Source organism: Myxocyprinus asiaticus, chromosome 37 (genome assembly GCF_019703515.2).
Source record: "Myxocyprinus asiaticus isolate MX2 ecotype Aquarium Trade chromosome 37, UBuf_Myxa_2, whole genome shotgun sequence".
NCBI classification, from domain to species: Eukaryota; Metazoa; Chordata; class Actinopteri; order Cypriniformes; family Catostomidae; genus Myxocyprinus; species Myxocyprinus asiaticus.
The window spans coordinates 12,142,218-12,164,087 of record NC_059380.1 but is presented as its reverse complement, the minus strand read 5'-3'; the positions used below and the strand labels follow the sequence as shown (position 1 = coordinate 12,164,087).

General features: G+C 41.1%; 1 protein-coding gene across 2 annotated transcripts in view; it reads right to left on the bottom strand.

Annotated features, from left to right (window-relative positions):
- Positions 1-21,870, bottom strand: part of LOC127428274 (synaptoporin-like) — a 54,997-nt gene that overhangs the window by 11,929 nt on the left and 21,198 nt on the right. The window contains exons 1-2 of one of the 2 annotated variants that reach the window (XM_051676511.1): positions 15,371-15,603; positions 485-609 (exon numbers count right to left, since the gene is read on the bottom strand). In XM_051676511.1, coding sequence (XP_051532471.1) covers positions 485-609; positions 15,371-15,394 — 149 coding nt within the window. In that variant the 5' untranslated portion in view covers positions 15,395-15,603. Of the gene's footprint in view, positions 1-484; positions 610-15,370; positions 15,604-21,870 lie in introns of those variants that run through there. The other variant, XM_051676510.1, reaches the window with a different exon arrangement.

The window sequence follows — 21,870 nt, the reverse complement described above, 5'->3', positions numbered from 1 at the left end:
TAATTTATTTTTATTTAACATGTTGCTATACACTGTACATATACTGTACATTATGTACCAGACAATAATTGCAACAGAGGCAGTGGCATGAACCATCCACTTTGGCAAGAATATGAAGCTAAGATGACGGAAACAATGTTGAATTATTATATTACATGTTACTATATAATATAATCACAAGTTTGGTGTTTGAAAACATATGGTTAGAACCATAATAGAAGGTTATGGCCTCCTATGGCTGTAATACTCCTGTGTTACAAGACAAATATTTGTGTAAATCATGTGAATCCAGTTAACTGTGCTCATCAGTAGGAAAGTTCTGTAACTGGCAGAACTTACAGAATTAAACATTCACATTCTCAAGAGAACTGAAAGCTAAATGCATTATCACAGTATTAGAGTACTGAATCAAAGCCAGGTAATTCACTTTTTTTCTCTATTTCTCTACAGAAAGTACACTTGGGGAGCGTCGGATTAGACTTACCTGAATGGGTAGGCAAAGTTGATGCCAATACTGAGGTTGCTGTCAGTCCTGTTGACGCAGTCCACACTAACCCGCAGTTCCCCAGAGTAACCTCCACATGTTGCAAATGCAAAGATGGCAAAAAGCTGAGGGGATATAGAATAGAATTTTTTATTGATCACATAATAGATTCATTACTGAGAATGATTCATCTGTAGACATTATTCCAATGAAATGTTTTTTTTTTTGTTTTTTTTTTTGTTAATCAAAATGACGATTTTGAGATAACCCTTCTGTTTTTTGGCTGATGTCCCCAATGCCTTTTATTGTTCAATCTATCACCTATCAAATAGATACCTTATTCATACTAGCACCATCTTGGATTTTTAATGGGAATGACAATGAGGCTGTGAGGGATAGACTTCCCATATCTTCAATGGCACACACGGTACAAAGCTGTATAAAGCTCCTAGATCACATCTGATTTTCCACAACTCATGTTGTCTGGAGTTCTTTGTATACTGAATGTTCTTGGACAGATATTTGATCAATGTTTTGTCTGCAGAACGATCCAAAAACACTTAAACTGTAGTACAGCCGATTGAAGAGTCTGTAAGTCTAGCCCTCACAACCTCGTTATCATTCCCATTAAAAATCAAAGATGGCGCTAGCGTGAATAAGGTCTTTGTCATGTTCATGTTTACTTTATGGTAAGAATAAGTAAATGGTGATACTGTTTCCCACCCAGTGAAATCAAAATATAACTAAAAAATACATTACAAAACAATGAGCAATTGGAGAGAAGCAAAGCATATTTCAAGCAGGTAAGAAATGGGTGAGCAGGATGAGAGCGAACAGTCCCAGAGAGGCTGATATAGAACATAAAACTCATACATCGCCTACGAGAAGCGCAGCCAACAATACAATCACAGAGCATGGGATGCATTCCATTCAGTCCATTTACACTACCAAATTCTTATGAATGGTCTATCTTCATTTATATCGATGTTTCTTGACAGGAAATTGAATATATAATAGGACTTAGACAGTTCAATAACCAGAGAAGAACCTCAGAATTAAATTGCACTTGACCCAGCCCATTAGTACTTTGCACACATGGTTTCGCAAACCCACTTGCAACTTAGACTTGCAAGCTTACTTTCACAAAAACTATCAAAACTTCATGGCCATGCCCATTGACTTTGCGCGGATGATGTATCGCATAGCGCTACACTTAGGGCTTAGTGTTAAAGTAGGGCCCTTTATCTTTTACTTGTTTGTTTCTCATTCATCTGCATTGGACCTGCACAACTGCTCCAGCCTTGTCGTAATCAAAGCCTGTGATGTGCTGTGTGCGTTTGTGGGCTGGTTGTGGTTTAATGTTGTCAGTTAAATCATCGTATGATTTTTGGAAATCGTCTTTGGAAATCATCTTTGGAAAATCTGTCCGGTATTGAGATCAATTCTCAAATTTCCCCGGTAAATGCTCTGACATTAGCAGCATGGTGGAAAGGGGTATGTGTAGGTGTGGCTGTAAACTAAAGTCTATTGGCTATTTTTTTTAAATGGGATGAGTTATTTGACATATCCTGCCCCACTTCCTGTTTCAGTAGGAAATACGACAAAACACCAAATCGAACTACGCTCATCAAGGCACTTCATGGGGATTTTTGTTTCTCCCCTTTTCTCCCCAGTTTGGCACGCCCAATTCCAAATACGCTCTAGGTCCTCGTGGTGGCATAGTGACTCACCTCAATCCAGGTGGTGGAGGACGAATCTCAGTTGCCTCCACGTCTGAGACGTAAATCCGTACATCTTATCACATGGCTTATTGAGCGTGTTACCGCGGAGACCTAGCGCATGTGGGGCTCATGCTATTCTCCGCGGCATCCACACACAACTCACCACTCGCCCCACCAAGGGTGAGAACCACATTATAGCGATCACGAGGAGTTTAACCCAACGTGACTACCCACCCTAGCAACCGGGCCAACTGGTTGCTTAGGAAGCCTGACTGGAATCACTCATTTCATGGGGACTTTAAAATAATAGTTTCTAACTAGAAGGGTTAATCACTGTAATCCAGTGGCGAATTCTCAGGGCCAGCAAAGCCTTCTCTGCTGGACTAACATGCCAACTAAATAAATATTTTTCATCCTTTCATTCTCAATCACCTTTTTGCCTATGATTTTTAATCGCTTTCTACTCTTAATTAATCTGCAAACAAATAAAGAATAACTAAAAGTTTATCCAGTCAGAATTTATTCCTTGATGCTTACAAGCAAAGTGTGACAACTGTTTCACAAATTACATGCCCAAAGCAGCGTGTGAGTTTGAGCTCCACCCCGTCAGGCCTTCAGAATTTCTTCAGAATCCCTCAACAGTGCAAATGAATGGGCAACTAAAGTCAGACTGTCAGATTCATCATCCAATCAGATTGATTTATTTGATCTTGGTGGGTGTGATCATTAGGATATGTCCCGGTCGAGGCCTTCTAGCTGGCCTTGAGTGACACAATCACGCTTTAAGTGATGTATGCAATTCAATGGCGAAAAGCGTAATCAAGCTGTCTGAGGAGTCGGCTGTCATCACTGCTGGTATTGCCGTTGAGAAAGAGATCTTTATGGATCGGAAACCTGAGATGTTCTGCATGACCGTATGATTGCTTAATTTATTAAACAGGAAAGGAGGACTGATTTTCACTTCAAGTAAATTGGTAAGTGCTTTTTGCATTGTTATAGCAATATCAGGAGTTTTCTAAGTGTAAATTAGGCTGCTTGAGCATTCAGTGTTGGATCAAGTTTTGAAAAGTAGTGCTGTGTTCCATTCAACTCAGAAAGTCGGATTTTACAACTTCCTACTAGGAAAAGTGCAATGGAATGCATCTTGAAGTCAGAATTACAACTTCTAGGCTCGTGCAGAAATTCTCAACTCCGATTTCACCGAGATGCAGGGGCATGATATCACACAAACATGTAGACACTCAGGGAGACATACAAAGTAAGTGATAAACATTCACATTATTAAGTAATATCAATAAATGAGTTTGTTTCCACATTACATGATATTAAAGCTTGTTTAACAAACGCCTGCAGAAACAGGTGTATAAAACATTATAATCTCTTTTGATAATCATACACCTGTAGCACAAATGCTAGCGCTGCAGCATTGTTTATCAGTTGGGTTGCTAGGAGACGTCTCTAATGAGAGTCAAACCCCTGCTAAGCAGGTTGGAGATATCAAGTAGGAATATCCCACATCCAACTAGAATGGAACACAGCATAACTGTGTACCCTGATGAAACTAAATTTATTGCAAGCAATATTTAAATCGCAAATATTATTAGATAGAGTTTCCAGGTATTATAGACCTCCTTGGTAGATTCATATGAAAAATTATGATTTTTGAATGTTTGTTCAGGAGACTTTCATTTCACAAAACAGTCACTGAATTAAAATTAGGCTTGCTTGAGCATTAAGTGTCATTCCAAGTTGTGGCTTTCGTGCGTGGACGTGTTTTTAAAACGTCAATTGGTATTTCTAGTTAGCTGCGACATAATGTATGATGCCCAAAGGCATAGGGTGTCTTATTCATTGTGAAACTGTGTTTTCTTAATGGCATGAATCACACTGAAGGCCTAGACTGTAAATGCATGGCCCGCCACTGCTCTAATCCCATGTTGGTTTATTTACATACTGGACTAGCTGCAGCATTTGAGACTGTAGCCAATTTCAGTTAAGATGGTGCCTCTGTAAACACATGATTAATTCTCATCTGCAACTGCTGGAGGTGGAGGTCTGGAGGTGTTTACTTATCAGTGTGTCAAGCACATTTGCAAAGTGTTCTTTAGTGCTTATGAACACTGAGTGAAACTATAACACCTGAACAGCTTTCTTAATAGTGATCACTCCAAGATGTGCTCTCTATTTCTCTATCTTCCCTTAATTATCTCATCTTCAACACTTTTTTCTTTTACAGAAACCTCTCCAGAGCTACCTCTCTCTGTTTCCCACTATTTTTTATTTATATGTCCATTACATAGTGTCAACCATTTTGTTTTGTTTTTTATTTAGGCCCTGGTTCTATTGTAAAGGCTAGCCTTATTAAAGGAATAGTTCACCCAGAAATGAAAATTTTCTTATTTACTCACCCTTATGCCATCCCAGATTCTTTCATCTGCTGAACACAAATGAAGATTTTTAGAAGAATTTCTCAGCTCTTTTGGTCCATCGGCCATCGATCGGTATCAGCCGATATTCACGTCCTATGACTCTATCGGTTATCGGTAATTTGGCAGATCTCATAAACCGATCGTTAATGACGCAAAAGACACGTGGCTGGTTTAATACATCTGCAGCACTCTCATGGCATCATGGAGTGTAGGGAATACTGGCATAATGTTGTAAGACAACAAACTTGATTGAGCAGTTAAGAACTATGTAGTGGGAGAGGTATTGCGAATATGAAAAGTTTGTGTACTGTACTGTTAATCTGGCGTTTCACACACAACAAAGCAAAGGGAGAACAGCGCAAGCTGTGAAACGGTACTTATTAGCATTCATGGCTGCAGTTTTTCAGTCTCCGCCGGGCATAGACATCTCAGTAATAACATGAGTTACAAGTAGGGTTGCCACCCGTCCTGGATTTTCCGAGATCGTCCCAGTTTTTGGCCATCTGTCCTGGAAAAATACAATTCCATTCCGGGATGTCAAAGTCCTGGAATTTCAATATTTTCCTGACGCGTGTAAAATGAGTCTGACGAGCCCTTTGGCGCATGGCCATGAATGCAGGGTAATGTTCCTTCTGCACTGCACGCTATTCGCGCTGCTGTGCTCAAGAGCCGCAAACCTAAATTTAATGATCTGTATGCAAAAACAAGAGAAGCTGAAACTGAGTCGATCAAATAAAATGTGAGTTATTCTGTATGGCTGCAAGTCTATGAGTACTGTGTCTAGATTCTTGATTTAGAGAAAACAAATGTTGATTGGTGAGCTTTAAGGGTGTGTTCATACTTGTAGTTCAGTTCTCTTGGTCCAGACCAAAAAACAAAATGGTACAGTTAGTCTTGGTTCGCTTAGCTTTCACACTGGCATTTTTAACACTGAACCTAAGCTACAAAACAAAAGGCATAAAGATAAGGTCACAACCTGATTGGACAGCTTTTTTGTTGTATATTTTTCAACGGAACTTGCTGAACATCCAAAACAATGCTGGCTGCTGGGCTAAATGCACTCGTTGGATTTATATATATATATATATATATATATATATATATATATATATATATATATATATATATATATATATATATTACACACACACACACACTATATGGCCAAAAATATGTGGAAACCCCCTTCTAATTAAAGAGTTTGGTCACTCTGTTAATACCAGTGAAGATAAATTATAATTCTACTCCAAACAATGGCATTCTAGAGCATTCGGTGCTTTCAACTTTATTGCAACATTTTGGGGAGAGCCCTTTTCAGTTCCAGCATGAACATGCCCCTGTGCACAAATCAAAGTCCATAAAGAAATGGTTTACTGTGTCCGATGTGGAAGAAACTGACTAGCCTGCACAAAGCCCAGACCTGAACCCCACTGAACACCTTTGGGGTGAATTGGAATGCCAACTGAAAGCCAGGCCCCATCGCCCAACATCAGTGCCGGACCTCAGTGATGCACTTGTGTCTGAATGGGAGAAAATCCCTGCAGCCATGTCACTGCATACAGTATAGTGGAAAGCCTTCCCAGAAGAGTGGAAGTTGTTATTGCACCAAAGGGGGAAATTGATGCCTATGGTTTTGAAATTGGAGGTTCATCAAGCACATATGGTGTCCACAAACTTTTGGCCACATAGTGTATATACAGTTGTGCTCAAAAGTTTGCATACCCTTGGAGAATTGGTAATATATGTACCATTTTTAAAGAAAACAGGCAAAACACATTTCTTTTATTTCTTATGGGATTCATATTCAACTGTAGGTTATAACAGAATGGCACAATCATAAAACAAAACATGGCAACAAAGAAAAAAATTAAATGACCCCTGTTCAAAAGTCTGCATACCATTAGTTATTAATACTGTGTATTGCCCCCTTTAGCATCAATGACAGTGTGCAGTCTTTTGTAATAGTTGTCTATGAGGCCCCAGATTCTTTCAGGTGGTATAGCTGCCCATTCATCTTGGAAAAATGCTTCCAGGTCATGCAAAGTCTTTGGTCATCTTGCATGAACCGCACGTTTGAGATCTCCCCAGAGTGGCTTGATGATATTAAGGTCAGGAGACTGTGATGGCCACTCCAGAACCTTCACCTTTTTCTGCTGTAACCACTGGAGGGTCAACTTGGCCTTGTGCTTAGGGTCATTGTCGTGCTGGAAAGTCCAAGAGCATCCCATGCGCAGCTTTCGTGCAGAAGAATGCAAATTGTCTGTATTTTCTGATAACATGCTGCATTCATCTTGCCATCAATTTTCACAAGAATCCCCATGCCTTTAGAGCTCACACACTCCCAGAACATCAGTGAGCCACCACCATGCTTCACAGTGGGGATGGTATTCTTTTCACTATAAGCCTTGTTGACCCCTCTCCAAACATAGCGCTTATGGTTGTGACCATAAAGCTCTATTTTGGTCTCGTCACTCCAAATTACAGTGTGCCAGAAGCTGTGAGGCGTGTCAAGGTGTTGTTGTGCATATTGTAACCGGGCTTTTTTGTGGCATTAGCGCAGTAAAGGCTTCTTTCTGGCAACTCGACCATGCAGCTCATTTTTGTTCAAGTATCGTCATATTGTGCTCCTTGAAACAACCACACCGTCTTTTTCCAGAGCAACCTGTATTTCTCCTGAGGTTACCTGTGGGTTTTTCTTTGTATCCCGAACAATTCTTCTGGCAGTTGTGGCTGAAATCTTTCTTGGTCTACCTGATTTTCCACTTCTTAAGTGACTGAACAGTACTGACTGGCATTTTCAAGGCTTTGGATATATTTTTATATCCTTTTCCATCTTTATAAAGTTCCATTACCTTGTTATGCAGGTCTTTTTACAGTTCTTTTCTGTTCCCCACAGCTCAGTATCTAGCCTGCTCAGTGCATCCACGTGAGAGGTAACAAACTCATTGACTATTTCTACACAGACACTAATTGCAATTTAAAAAGCCACAGGTATGGGAAATTAACCTTTGATTGCCATTTAAACCTGTATGCGTCACCTTGTGTGTCTGTAACAAGGCCAAACATTAAAGGGTATGTAAACTTTTGATCAGGGCCATTTAGGTGATTTCTGTTATCATTATGATTTAAAAAGGAGCCAAACAACTATGTGATAATAAATGGCTTCATATGATCACTATCCTTAAATAAAAGACAGTGTTTTTGCATGATCAGTCATATTTTCAAAATCAATGCCAAAATTTCACAATTTCTGCCAGGGTATGCAAACTTTTGAGCATGAACAAAGAGCTAATAAAATGTGTAAAGGAGTCAAAACAGCGCCAGGAATTCCTCCGTTGCACACACAAACGAAGATATGCTGCAAGGACGGCTGACGGCATTTCGACATCTTATGATAAGAAGAACCAAGTATGCTTGAGGTCAGTATTACTTCCTGTTATTGGTCCGTTTAGACATCTTTGGTCCATGCTGCGTATATGTATCAGTCGAACCGCACTAGAGTTCGTTTGGAAGCGGACCGAGACCCACTATTCAGGGGGTCTCGGTCCGCTTGTTTGGTGCACACCAAGGTTCCAATGGCAGCATTCACACTTGTTCAAGTGAACCGCACTAACAGAGCAATCAACCAGAGTTTGTTTTAATCGAACCAAACCTGCCAAGTGTGAACACACCCTAAAACACTGAATTCAACATGTTTTAGAGAACTAGATGTGTGCCTAATAGTATATTCATATTAGTAGTGGACAGAAAAGGGGTTTCAGTGATCTATTCTTAAACCAGTATAATAAACATTAATTAAAACATTTATTAAAATGGTTAGATTTATTGTATTACTGTTTACAACAAAGCACAAAATACGCATTTGTGCATGGAACTACTTTCTTACGTGATGGATCAGAATCTGCCATTGCTAGTTCAAACCAAATGATGCATCCAAGCCTTTGTTAGTAATTCAAAAATTTCACTTTAGAACTAAAATCATGGCTTGGGCTGTTTCTAACAAGTTATTGGAGAAACAAGGGTGTGTGTGTGTGTGAGAGAGAGAGAGAGAGAGAGAGAGAGAGAGGAGATGGAGCGTGTGCGATCACCTGTTGATGATGCTGTAGTCTGTTAGTCAGCTTTCTGAAAATAATGCAATTTTGGTGAAATGCATCCTATTTTCTCAGTGGAAAAACAGTCCAAGCGGGAGCATTCCTCCCTATATCGCGGTAGCTGGTGCGCAAGTGTCTTTCACTATAGAAACCGCAATCTACTCCACCATTTTGTCCTCTCCAATGTGGAAAGTCCGGTAAGAGGTAAGTGCCTTGAGTTTGTGTAATTAATCAGTCTGTGGTGTCTCTCAGTTGTGATGAGCCTTAATGCTTAAGTTGTTAGTTTAAAGGTGTTTAAAGCTATTTCCTAGCTTTAGTAGTGTAATAGTAAACTGTTGAATGTAAACACTGAGTTATACTGACTCAATTCGTGTCACCAACTGGCTCATACTACACACAAAAATGGTCTTTTGCCTCCACCTGCTGGCTACAATATCTAATGTCACAATATTAAATGTAAAGAGACAGATGGCTCTTAACACATCTTCACTGCTCTTACGCTTTAGTTTAGAATGGCACGAACATGGCTTGAGACCATCAGTACTCATGGAACGTCTCTCGTCCAGTCGGGTTCGAGGACCAGAACTGTTGTATATCATAATATAATGTATTAAATATAATGCAAAAATAAAATAGAAATAAAATAAGGAATAATAATAATTATTTGAAATGATGACAATGAATCAATAACCAAAAATGTCACATTAAGTTTAATTCCACCTTTGAGTTATCAGTTTGTCTTCAGTTTGGCACTAAGCAAGCTTTATTTATTTTTATAGGACTATCTTAATATAGAGAATATTTTGTTAGCCTATACTTAGTTTTTTTTTTTTTTTTTATAAGCCTTTAAAACTTATTTTATTTTATTTTTTCAGCAAAAACGAGGCAAAATGACATTACTCGGATAAAGAAAATTAAATTAATAGTGACAGTGTGTAGAAAGCTCATATATAGCCAGTTATGAAAATCCTATAAAAATCCTGATCGGAGCATCCCTAACAAGCAAAAATGCACAACTGAAAGATTGAAACATTTTTCAATAATGTTTTATTCATTTCATTTAACATGAACTAACAATGAACAATACTTTTCAGCACTTATTAAACTAGGTTAATGTTTAATTCAAGATTTACTAATATATTTTCAAAATTACAAGTTGTATATGTTGTTATTGCATCATGAACTAACAATGAACAATAGTGTTTTTTTTTTTTATAAATTAACATTAACCAAGATTAATCAATGCTGCAAGAATATATTGCTCATCGTTAGTTCATAAAATGTAATTTTATATAGTTCTGAGTTTTGTTGTTGTTGTTTTTTTAGTTTTTTTTTTGGAGAGTACTATTATTGCAGTCATATACAAAGAACTTTGTGGCCAAAAATAAAATAAAAAAATAAAACATTCATAAATAAGAATGGGAATACAAACATAAGGCCTTATTCGTGAAACACGAGCTTTTCAATTCAGTGGGACAATTTATTTAAGAACATTTTTATGAACAGTTTACACAGAATTTTTTAAATTTTTTTTTTGTGTGTGTCATGAATGAGGCCCAGTATTTGTAAAATCTTTTAGATGAAGTGTTAATTTCTGTGCCATTAGCAGAATCAAATGGGATTGCAAAAATAATTACTTTTTTAAAACAGGTTTCTTAAACATTCTTGTCTGTTCGCCTTTGATTGTTAGTCCCACCTCAAACTATATAAGAAAATTAGATCAGAAAATTATGTGACAACAGTTTTGCAAAAACATCAAGTGGTTCATTACATTTGCTCCAGCAGTTCCGAGGTTAAATGTCCACTGTGTTGTGCCAAAAGCAAGTTAAATGTTCTCCCAAACAGATGAGGTTTTTAAGGTTAATGCTCCATCAAGTTTAAATGAACAAAACCTACCATCCTCCCATAAAAGCAAATGTGAGATGAAAATGCTATGTTAAAGCCACCACATCATGTTGTTGTGCTTCTATGACACTTTTGGTTCAAGTGTTGACTTGAGTGCTCTTCAGGGCTCACACACTGGTCCTTTGGATTGTAAGTGCAATGCTCTATCAGTTGAGCTAGTTAGTTATGTAATGCAGACATTAAAATATATCGCTTTACAAGTTATATGCTAGAGTAAGTGTTTTGATGTCATAAGATAGCATTATGTGAGGAACACAGAGAAACATAAGTTCCCTATCGGTCACTCACTCGAAGTTGTGTCGATGTAGTGACACTAGGGGTCGGACTTGGGAGCCCCAATCACATCTGATATTTGAGAAAAGGCCAATGAGAATTGGCGAGTGGAATTTGCATGCCACTCTTCCGGACATACGGGTATAAAAGGAGACGGCTTGCATCCACTCATTCAGATTTGTTCTTCGGAGCCGATCAGGGTAGACTAAATCCACTGGCGTTCCATTCACCTCTAAGAGTGTTTGAAGCTGTTGGATATACGGCACATTTACAGCGGGTTCTCCCTCCTCGTAAAGATAAGTGCAGAGAACGCCCCTGGGCACTTCAGCAACCACACTAAAAGAGTATTTTTTCTCTAAAAGAGTAAGCACTGACGGAGAGCTCTTTTTAAAGATGCCTTTCCGTCGATGTGCAGTTCCTGGGTGCGGTCGGTATCTCTCTTCCTCTGATGTCCATGATCGCTGTCTCACGTGTTTGGGTCGTAGTCATGCTGAGACAGCGTTTGTGGATGGTTCATGTTCTCACTGCGAAAACATAACCATGGCGACGTTGCGATCGCGGCTTTCTTTCTTTCATAGACGGAAAGCCACTCCAGCTGCTCCCTGCCCTGATCCTTCTGCTTACATGCACAAGGCTGTGGCAGCTAGTGCTGGGGGTGATTTGGGGGCTTCAGTGGGAGCATTTCTGCCGGGTGAATCCCCACGGACCTCCCATTACCCAGCACGCTCGTATCCACGTCAGTTCGAGATATCAATCACAGCATCGGAGAGTGGACTTTTGCAGTCTGATGCTGAGGACTCGGCCGGGCTCCCACCATCTGGTGCAATCACCCAGTCAGAGGCCGACTCGGAGCTGACGGCCATGCTTGCTTGGGCTGCCGCGAGCATTGGGCTGGAGTGGAACCCTCCACCCTGCCCTGAGCATTCACAGCTGGATGATTGGTTCCTGGGCTCAGAGCACCGCACACAGCCGCGCTCTGTCCCAGTTTCTTTCTTCCCGGAGGTGCATGAGGAGCTCACGAATTCGTGGCGGGCACCTTTTACTGCCCGGTCCCACTCTGTGAGTTCCTCCACTCTCACTACCCTCAATAGTGGGGCGGCCAGGGGGTACAGGAAGGTTCCTCGGGTGGAGCAGGCGATTGCGATGCACCTGTTCCCTCAAAATGCCGCCACCTGGCGGAATCGTTCTAGGCTCCCGTCCATGGCATTTAAGTTCACGTCATCCTTGACGGCCAAGGCTTACATTGTTGCTGGACAGGCCGCCTCTGCCTTGCTTGCCATGGCCCTCCTGCAGGTCCACCAGGCCAAGGCTCTGAAAGAGCTGCACGAGGGTAGTCCTGACCCGGGATTGATGCAGGAGCTGCGCTCGGCAACCGACCTCGCCCTGCGGGCGACGAAGGTCACGGCGCGGGCTCTCGGGCAGGCAATGTCCATTATGGTGATCCAGGAGTGCAACCTGTGGCTCAACCTTGCAGAGATGAGGGACGCCAACAAGGTTCGCTTTCTTGATGCCGACAAGGTTCGCTTTCTTGACGCCTTCATCTCTCAAGGTGGCCTGTTCGGCGACACTGTCGAGGACTTTGCCCAGCAGTTATTGACAGTCAAGAAGCAGACGGTTCTTCTTCTTCGAGCTTTGAATCGGGCCCTGCACAAGCTCCCATTCAAAATGCTGACGCAGAAGCGCATTCTGTCATGCATCCGGCATCAAGACTGGTTCACGGCAGTAGACCTGAAGGACGCGTACTTTCATGTCTCAATTTTGCCTCGACACAGACCATTCCTTTGGTTTGCCTTCAAGGGTCAGGCATACCAGTACAAGGCCCTCCCCTTCGGTCTGTCCCTGTCACCTCGCGTCTTTACGAAAGTCGCAGAGGCAGCCCTTGCCCCGCTAAGGGAAGTGGGCGTCCACATTCTCAATTATTTCGATGACTGGCTGATTCTAGCTCACTCTCGAGATTTATTGTGTGCGCACAGGGACCTGATGCTCAGACACCTCAGCCGACTGGGGCTTTGGGTAACTGGGAAAAGAGCAAGCTCTCCCCGGTGCAGAGCATCTCTTTTCTCGGGATGGAGTTGGACTCATTCAATATGACAGCATGCCTTACGAGCGAGTGTGCTCAGTCGGTGCTGAATTGCCTGAAGTCATTCAGGGGAAGTATAGCAGTCCCACTGAAACAATTTCAGAGGCTCCTGGGGCACATGGCATCTTCATCGGCGGTTACGCTGCTCGGGTTGATGCACATGAGACTGCTTCAGCACTGGCTTCAGACTCGAGTCCCGAGATGGGTTGAGCCAGTTTCGTCCCATGTGTTAGAAGGTACGAACAGGTAAATATGCGGGCAGCTGGCTGGGTGTACCGCTTGCACTCAGTGCCTTTCCCCTCCCTGAGGGGATAACGTGCGCTTTTTTATCCATGTGAGTTCCCGGGACTGGTGAACCCTGGATGTCTTTCCTCACCCAGCATCCTGCGGCAGGCGACTTCGGCAGAGGAATTCGATTCTGGCCCAGTACTCGTGAAGTATGCCCTGTCAGGTCAGCCCCTGTACTTGGGATAGGTGCTCCATATGTGGTGGTTCCCTGTCGGTAATCCCACATGAGGTGTTTTCCATGGTACAATTTCCCTGACGGTAAACTCGTGTCTTCCCCTGGGCAGAGCTCTGCACTGCCACCAGTCTCTGCGCATGTAGAGCTCCTCCCTTCCAGGTAGGACCTACCGCAGGGACTCCTTTCCATGTGTGGTACCTCCCGGTCGGTAAGTCCATGTGATGTGCTCTCCATATGTTAACCTCCCTTCGGGCAGGATGTGGTCTCCGCAGTGTCCTTTCTCCGTGGGGGAAAAGAACACCTTCCCCAGCGTGAATATATCTTGGTCTCAGCTAAGTGAATTTTCATTTTCAAAGAGGAAAAAAGAGAAAAGGTCAAAACAGCTGATGCAACCTATTCCCACTGTAAGTATGTCTTGTCCCCCCCCTTGGGGTACGAGGGACTATGCGACTTATGTGGGGCGTTGGAAAGGTTACGATGGGGCTGTGTGCACTTGTTACTAGGCACGCGTTAGCCTGCCTGCATCTGCACCGCCGATCCATGTAACACAGTTCAGCTGGTTGTGGCATTTTGATATGGGGACCCCTAGTGTCACTACATCGACACAACATCTCGTTCCCTCCATCAGGGAATGGAGGTTACAACAGTAACCAAGATGTTTTTATGAACTTATAATCTTGCGCTTTACTTATGATTTGTGTGAAAGAGAATAAGAGTTGTAGTAGCACCTCAATTAGTCGCACTAATTTCCCCAGGAAACTGCCATGATACGTACAACGAGCCATGTCAAAATAATATTGGAAAAATGTAGGTAGTGTTATGTGATTCTATAAGACCAGGTTGGTCAATGTTGCCATGTCAGGCCTTTTAAACAAAGGGAGCGATGTTTAAAGCGCCACTGTTTAAACCTACAAATGACTTACATACAGTATAGTTGTATCCACAGATTAAACTGGAATAAGAGAACGTATTTTAACATAAAAATGACACTTTTTACACTTTCACATTAAAGTCTAGCAACAAAAGCAAAACCTGAGCCCAGTTCCTCAGTCTTTTGGACTACTAAATCCACCCAATTTATTCACATGAAGTGTTCTAAAATAATATATTTTTTAATAATTTCACAGCCTAGCAGCTCGACTATTACTCTGAAACTCACTCTATTGGGAATACAGATTACAGTTACAGCATTCCAAACATGATACCTGAAATGCCTAATAGTCAGAATGTCTCCATGGTAACCTAAAGACTGATATTCACCAGCATATCACTCAACAATCACAACTACTGGAATCTTTCGTTTTTAAATCTAGTTTCTGAAACATCAAATAGCTCACAATGGCACAAATCAGTTTGGGTGAAGGGAATCTGATCCCTGAATATCTACCCTCAGATACTTTATGAGATACACTGGATGCCAATTCCCCTTTTTTGCACAGCATATTCATTAATCACTATAATAATGACTTATTCATAAGCTAACAGAAATAGGCATCTCACTCATTCAGAATTACGAATGATTCAATAGAACAAAAGAGCAATGTTAGCAGCTAAATGGTGTCTGGCACTCTGGCGAATAGGATTTTGAGGTGGGAGTATCATATACAGGATGCTTCTGTTTTAGCTGTCTGGTATGGTGATCTGGTTGCAGTGCTCCACATTGCTTAGTGAGTTTAGGCTCTCTGGAAAGCATGCATTTGCTGCTCTAAAGTGGTTGAATAATTGATGAGAAAAGAATCTGGATTAAAAAAAATGTAATGATAAGAGAATAATTTTAGGTTTGAAACTGCTATAGAAAAATCACAGAATCTCACACCTTATTGCAGAAACATCTGTGATATAGTAGTCAATAGTAGTCAAACTGTCCACAACTATGAACCACCTGCTACCTGCTACAGATAGAGAAACTAAAGCTAAGACTTACCGGAGCAAATATGACCATACACATTTAAAAGCAAAAAAGATATCCAGCTTCAGAACACAAGTAATTCTCTGTTCTTCGAGTCATTTAGATACTCCAAAGAATCAGAACAAAAGCAGCCTCTGCTGTATCTTCTCTGGTCTAGCTTCCCGTCTTGTATTGTGGATAGAGAAGAGTGAATGTGAGCTCAGGAGAGTGAGACAGGAGAGGGCTGGCACTTCTGTGTGCTTCTCTAAGAATTGCCCTGTACGCCCTCCTTTGCTCTGAGCACAGGAGCTGAAACTGACACACATGCAAGCACATAGAGGGACTCCCTACAGGAACTACAATTAAGTCACACATAATACAATATAATGTATGATACTGAATACTACAGTTAATATAGCAGGCGTTAGTCATGCATCTACATGTGCATCCTGATCCTACACAAGCAATATGCCAGAAGAAATGTTAAAAGATTGATTAAAGCAATAACTGTAATATTGGCTTATTGCTTTTATAAAATAGTGGCAACAGCAATATGATAAAAGACACCAATGTTCAAAAAACAGTTACATTTATTATTAATAATGATCAGAATAAACATTTCCTCCACCAAATATAGTTCATTAGCCTAACTGTAGGCAGTTTATGGTTGCTGCATATAATTCAACTGATGTGTGGTCAAAGGTGGCTTGTATTTTACAATGGTTCATCCGATAAGAATTTAGTAATGGAATCTGTTTTATTATTGGTGTTTTTCTAATCCATACCATATATGATTGTTTCTGATCAGTCATCAATAGCACACAATGTCAAAGATTGCTGCAGTTTTAAGGAGAAGAATAAAACTTCGACTAGGATTGAAAGCAAACAGACAGACATTATTTTAAAGCCTTCGGATCCCTCCGATAGAAAATAGTGAATTTGTGCATTTTTCTATGGTATGCATTAAAAAAGACAGAACCTTTTCTTTAAGTCTGTAAACTGAAGTATCACCTGTAATATAGGAGACAGGAACTTACTTATCCAAAGAAATGAACAGGGTGATGCCCAGTCTGGCCAATAAAGTCTCCATGCTCTTCTGGAAGTAGAGGACCTTGTTATATAATTTCCAAAATGGTCACCTTCATACTGAGAGGACGTCATGGCTAAACTCCAACTCTTTTTGGTATCCCTGAAAAGCCCAGGGTGTCCTCATAAGATACCACAAGATTTACTATTGTTGGATGTATTGGCTAAGAGAAACTTAAATCACAATATTCCTGTACAAAAATTAATTGCCGGGTCTCAGAAGATAATGACACGTAAAACCTGATGTATCAAATACAAATTTGTACACACACACACACACACACACACACACACACATATATATATATATACAGTTGTGCTCAATTTTGCATACCCTTGGAGAATTGGTAATATATGTACCATTTTTAAAGAAAACATGAGTGAGCAGGCAAAACACATTTCTTTTATTTCTTATGGGATTCATATTCAACTGTAGGTTATAACAGAATGGCACAATCATAAAACAAAACATGGCAACAAAGAAAAAAATGAAATGACCCCTGTTCAAAAGTCTGCATACCCTTAGTTCTTAATACTGTGTATTGCCCCCTTTAGCATCAATGACAGTGTGCAGTCTTTTGTAATAGTTGTCTATGAGGCCCCAAATTCTTGCAGGCGGTATAGCTGCCCATTCGTCTTGGCAAAATGCCTCCAGGTCATGCAAAGTCTTTGGTCGTCTTGCATGAACCGCACGTTTGAGATCTCCCCAGAGTGGCTCGATGATATTAAGGTCAGGAGACTGTGATGGCCACTCCAGAACCTTCACCTTTTTCTGCTGTAACCACTGGAGGGTCAACTTGGCCTTGTGCTTAGGGTCATTGTCGTGCTGGAAAGTCCAAGAGCGTCCCATGCGTAGCTTTCGTGCAGAAGAATGCAAATTGTCTGCCAGTATTTTCTAATAACATGCTGCATTCATCTTGCCATCAATTTTCACAAGATTCCCCGTGCCTTTAGAGCTCACACACCCCCAAAACATCAGTGAGCCACCACCATGCTTCACAGTGGGGATTGTATTCTTTTCACTATAGGCCTTGTTGACCCCTCTCCAAACATAGTGCTTATGGTTGTGACCATAAAGCTCTATTTTGGTCTCACCACTCCAAATTACAGTGTGCCAGAAGCTGTGAGGCGTGCCAAGGTGTTGTTGTGCATATTGTAACTGGGCTTTTTTGTGGCTTTAGCGCAGTAAAGGCTTCTTTCTGGCAACTCGACCATGCAGCTCATTTTTGTTCAAGTATCGTCGTATTGTGCTCCTTGAAACAACCACACTGTCTTTTTCCAGAGCAGCCTGTATTTCTCCTGAGGTTACCTGTGGGTTTTTCTTTGTATCCCGAACAATTCTTCGGGCAGTTGTGGCTGAAATCTTTCTTGGTCTACCTGACCTTGGCTTGGTATCAAGAGATCCCCAAATTTTCCGCTTCTTAATAAGTGATTGAACAGTACTGACTGGCATTTTCAAGGCTTTGGATATCTTTTTATATCCTTTTCCATCTTTATAAAGTTCCATTACCTTGTTACGTAGGTCTTTTGACAGTTCTTTTCTGCTCCCCATGGCTCAGTATCTAGCCTGCTCAGTGCATCCACGTGAGAGCTAACAAACTCATTGACTATTTATACACAGACACCAATTGCATTTAAAAAGCCAAAGGTGTGGGAAATTAACCTTTAATTGCCATTTAAACCTGTGTGTGTCACCTTGTGTGTCTGTAACAAGGCCAAATATTCAAGGGTATGTAAACTTTTGCTCAGGGCCATTTGGGTGATTTCTGTTATCATTATGATTTAAAAAGGAGCCAAACAACTATGTGATAATAAATGGCTTCATATGATCACTAACCTTAAATAAAAGACAGTTTTTTTTTTTTTTTCATGATCAGTCATATTTTCAAAATCGATTCCAAAATTTCCGCCAGGGTATGCAAACTTTTGAGCACAACTGTGTATATATATACACAGTATATACACTATATTGCCAAAAGTATTCGCTCACCCATCCAAATAACTGAATTCAGGTGTTCCAATCACTTCCATGGCCACAGGTGTATAAAATGAAGCACCTAGGCATGCAGACTGCTTCTACAAACATTTGTGAAAGAATGGGCCGCTCTCAGGAGCTCAGTGAATTCCAGCGTGGTACTGTGATAGGATGCCACCTGTGCAACAAGTCCAGTCGTGAAATTTCCTCGCTACTAAATATTCCACAGTCAACTGTCAGTGGTATTATAACAAAGTGGAAGCGATTGGGAATGACAGCAACTCAGCCACGAAGTGGTAGGCCACGTAAAATGACAGAGCGGGGTCAGCGGATGCTGAGGCGCATAGTGCGCAGAGGTCGCCAACTTTCTGCAGAGTCAATCGCTACAGACCTCCAAAGTTCATGTGGCCTTCAGATTAGCTCAAGAACAGTGCGTAGAGAGCTTCATGGAATGGGTTTCCATGGCCGAGCAGCTGCATCCAAGCCATACATCACCAAGTGCAATGCAAAGCATCGGATGCAGTGGTGTAAAGCACGCCGCCACTGGACTCTAGAGCAGTGGAGACGCGTTCTCTGGAGTGACGAATCACGCTTCTCCATCTGGCAATCTGATGAACGAGTCTTGGTTTGGCAGTTGCCAGGAGAGCGGTACTTGTCTGACTGCATTGTGCCAACTGTGAAGTTTGGTGGAGGGGGGATTATGGTGTGGGGTTGTTTTTCAGGAGCTGGGCTTGGCCCCTTAGTTCCAGTGAAAGGAACTCTGAATGCTTCAGCATACCAAGAGATTTTGGACAATTCCATGCTCCCAACTTTGTGGGAACAGTTTGGGGATGGCCCCTTCCTGTTCCAACATGACTGTGCACCAGTGCACAAAGCAAGGTCCATAAAGACATGGATGAGCGAGTTTGGTGTGGAAGTCCTGACCTCAATCTGATAGAGCACCTTTGGGATGAATTAGAGCGAAGACTGCGAGCCAGGCCTTCTCATCCAATATCAGTGTCTGACCTCACAAATGCGCTTCTGGAAGAATGGTCAAAAATTCCCATAAACACATTCCTAAACCTTGTGGAAAGCCTTCCCAGAAGAGTTGAAGCTGTTATAGCTGCAAAGGGTGGGCCGACGTCATATTAAACCCTATGGATTAAGAATGGGATGTCACTTAAGTTCATATGCATCTAAAGGCAGATGAGCGAATACTTTTGGCAATATAGTGTATATATATATATATATATATATATATATATATATATATATATATATATATATATATATATATATATATAACAGCTCCATTCAAAACATTTGAATTGTCTCATTATTATTTCATATGTCAGGCTTTATAGGGTTAAAAACATGTCATATCAGAGAGGACTGATCTGAATAGCATTGGGATGTGGCAGTTCAAATTTAAGGCAAATGTTTCCGCCTTGTTGTTAAGTGTTGTCTGTGTTATGGAACTGTTAGGAAACATGTTGGAGAAAGTGTCAGTGTGAACTGTTAATGTCATGGTAAGTCCTATTTCAGAAGTATGGAAAATGCCAGCCCTGCTAATAAACAACATGATTAATTACTACTTGCAATAATATAATGTAAGACAGCACTGGCCTGTCATTATGGTAAAACAATGACACTTTGACAAAGCTAAACAAATGCCTGTTCAAATATCATGCTAAAGTAACAACATTGTTAAGCTTAACAACACTTAACAATGAGGCCTATGTCTTATTCTCTGTGGGAATAAGAATTAGGGTCTAATGATGAGCATTATAAAACCTCAACATACCAGAATTGTTGCTGAATTCCACACATTCAAAAGATGTTTTATCCCTGCAAAATTATCTGTTACTATGGGAGCTTTAAGTTGACCTGCAAACACTACAAAGCTCCTCCTGGCCAGGGCACTATTTTACTGCAAATACATCAACTACCTACTTGGCTTTCTGCCTTAAAGTTTTCTGTGGATCCATGGCTTTCGTATAGGAATTTGGTGACAGATGTAGTATGTAATAGATTCAAGTTTTCAAATGAATTTTTTTTTTTTCATGAGGTCAGCCTACAGGCTAATGTTAGTAAAGTTTTTGTGGAGCTAAAAAATTGATAAACATAACATAAACAATTTCCAGGCAAATCAGCCTACTCTGCGGCCATCTTGGGAATGCTATTTTGACTATTTTCTATGGATACAAGTGCCATAAAAGAACATCTCCTATCTACTTAAATGGGGTAAGACCAAATTCTCTAAAATGGTTGGTCAAGAAGTACTATCAAATAACATATTCCAAATGCATATTAAAATCTGACAACATTGGTAGCATAAATTGTGCTTCTTTAGCTAAGATCATGCTAATAAAATGCTATTTTTCAGGCTGGTCCAGCTAATACGCATGCACGCTCTCGAGTTAAGTGACAGGCAATGCCTGTATCTTAAAGTTGATTGGCTCTTTAACCCGTACCTGGATTTCCTTTTCTACACCTGTCATACTGAGTGTTCCAATTAATTTCTCCCATTCATTTTAATACAAATGGTCCATCTCGGGCTAAACAGTCTCTGTCTAAAACAGTTATAAATAGTTTTTCAAACTTAAGCTTCTTGTTTCTAGAGACAGGATACTTCAGAAGATTATGCAGAACAACAGGTGCTACACACAGCCAGGAATAGCACAAGGTTTGACAGACTTCCCCACATTTTACCCTTATCATTTGTTCTGCAGGTGTTAGGAGTAAAAATGATATACTACTTCCGTTTTTAATACCTCACTGTGACTTGGTGAGCAGTGGTGTAACTACCAGCAGTGCAGGGTGTGCAGCCGCACAGGGCCTGGTGAGAGATGGAGGCCCGAAGGCAGAGGCAGACAGGCCATCGGGGCTGGCCGTGAAAAAGCGGGGGCCGCGGTACGCCAAAGTGGACTGCAATATGATGAAGCGGGCTCGCGATATGCAGAAGGGGACTGCAAAACACAAAACCACAAATGATTTTTGGTGCCAGACGGACTGGTTTGAGTATTTTTGTAACTGCTGATCTCCAGGGATTTTCACGCACAACAGTCTCTAGAGTTTACTCAGAATGGTGGCAAAAACAAAAAACATCCAGTGAGTGGCAGTTCTGTGGACAGAAACGCCTTGTTGATAAGAGAGGTCAATGGAGAACGGCCAGACTGGTTCGAGCTGACATATAAGCACAGATGATAGGTCCACTGCAGCCTCAGCATTCTGTTCTTGGCTGACAGAAGTGGAACCAGACATGGTCTTCTACTGTTGTAGCCCATTCGCCTCAAGGTTCGACATATTGTGCATTTTGAGATGCTATTCAACTGTACAGAGTGTTTATCTGAGTTACCATAGCCTTTCTGTCAGCTCGAACCAGTCTGGCCATTCTTCGTTGACCTCTCTCATCAACAAGGCATTTCCATCCACAAAACTGCCACTTACTGGAAGTTTTTTGTTTTTGCCACCATTCTGAGTAAACACAAGAGAC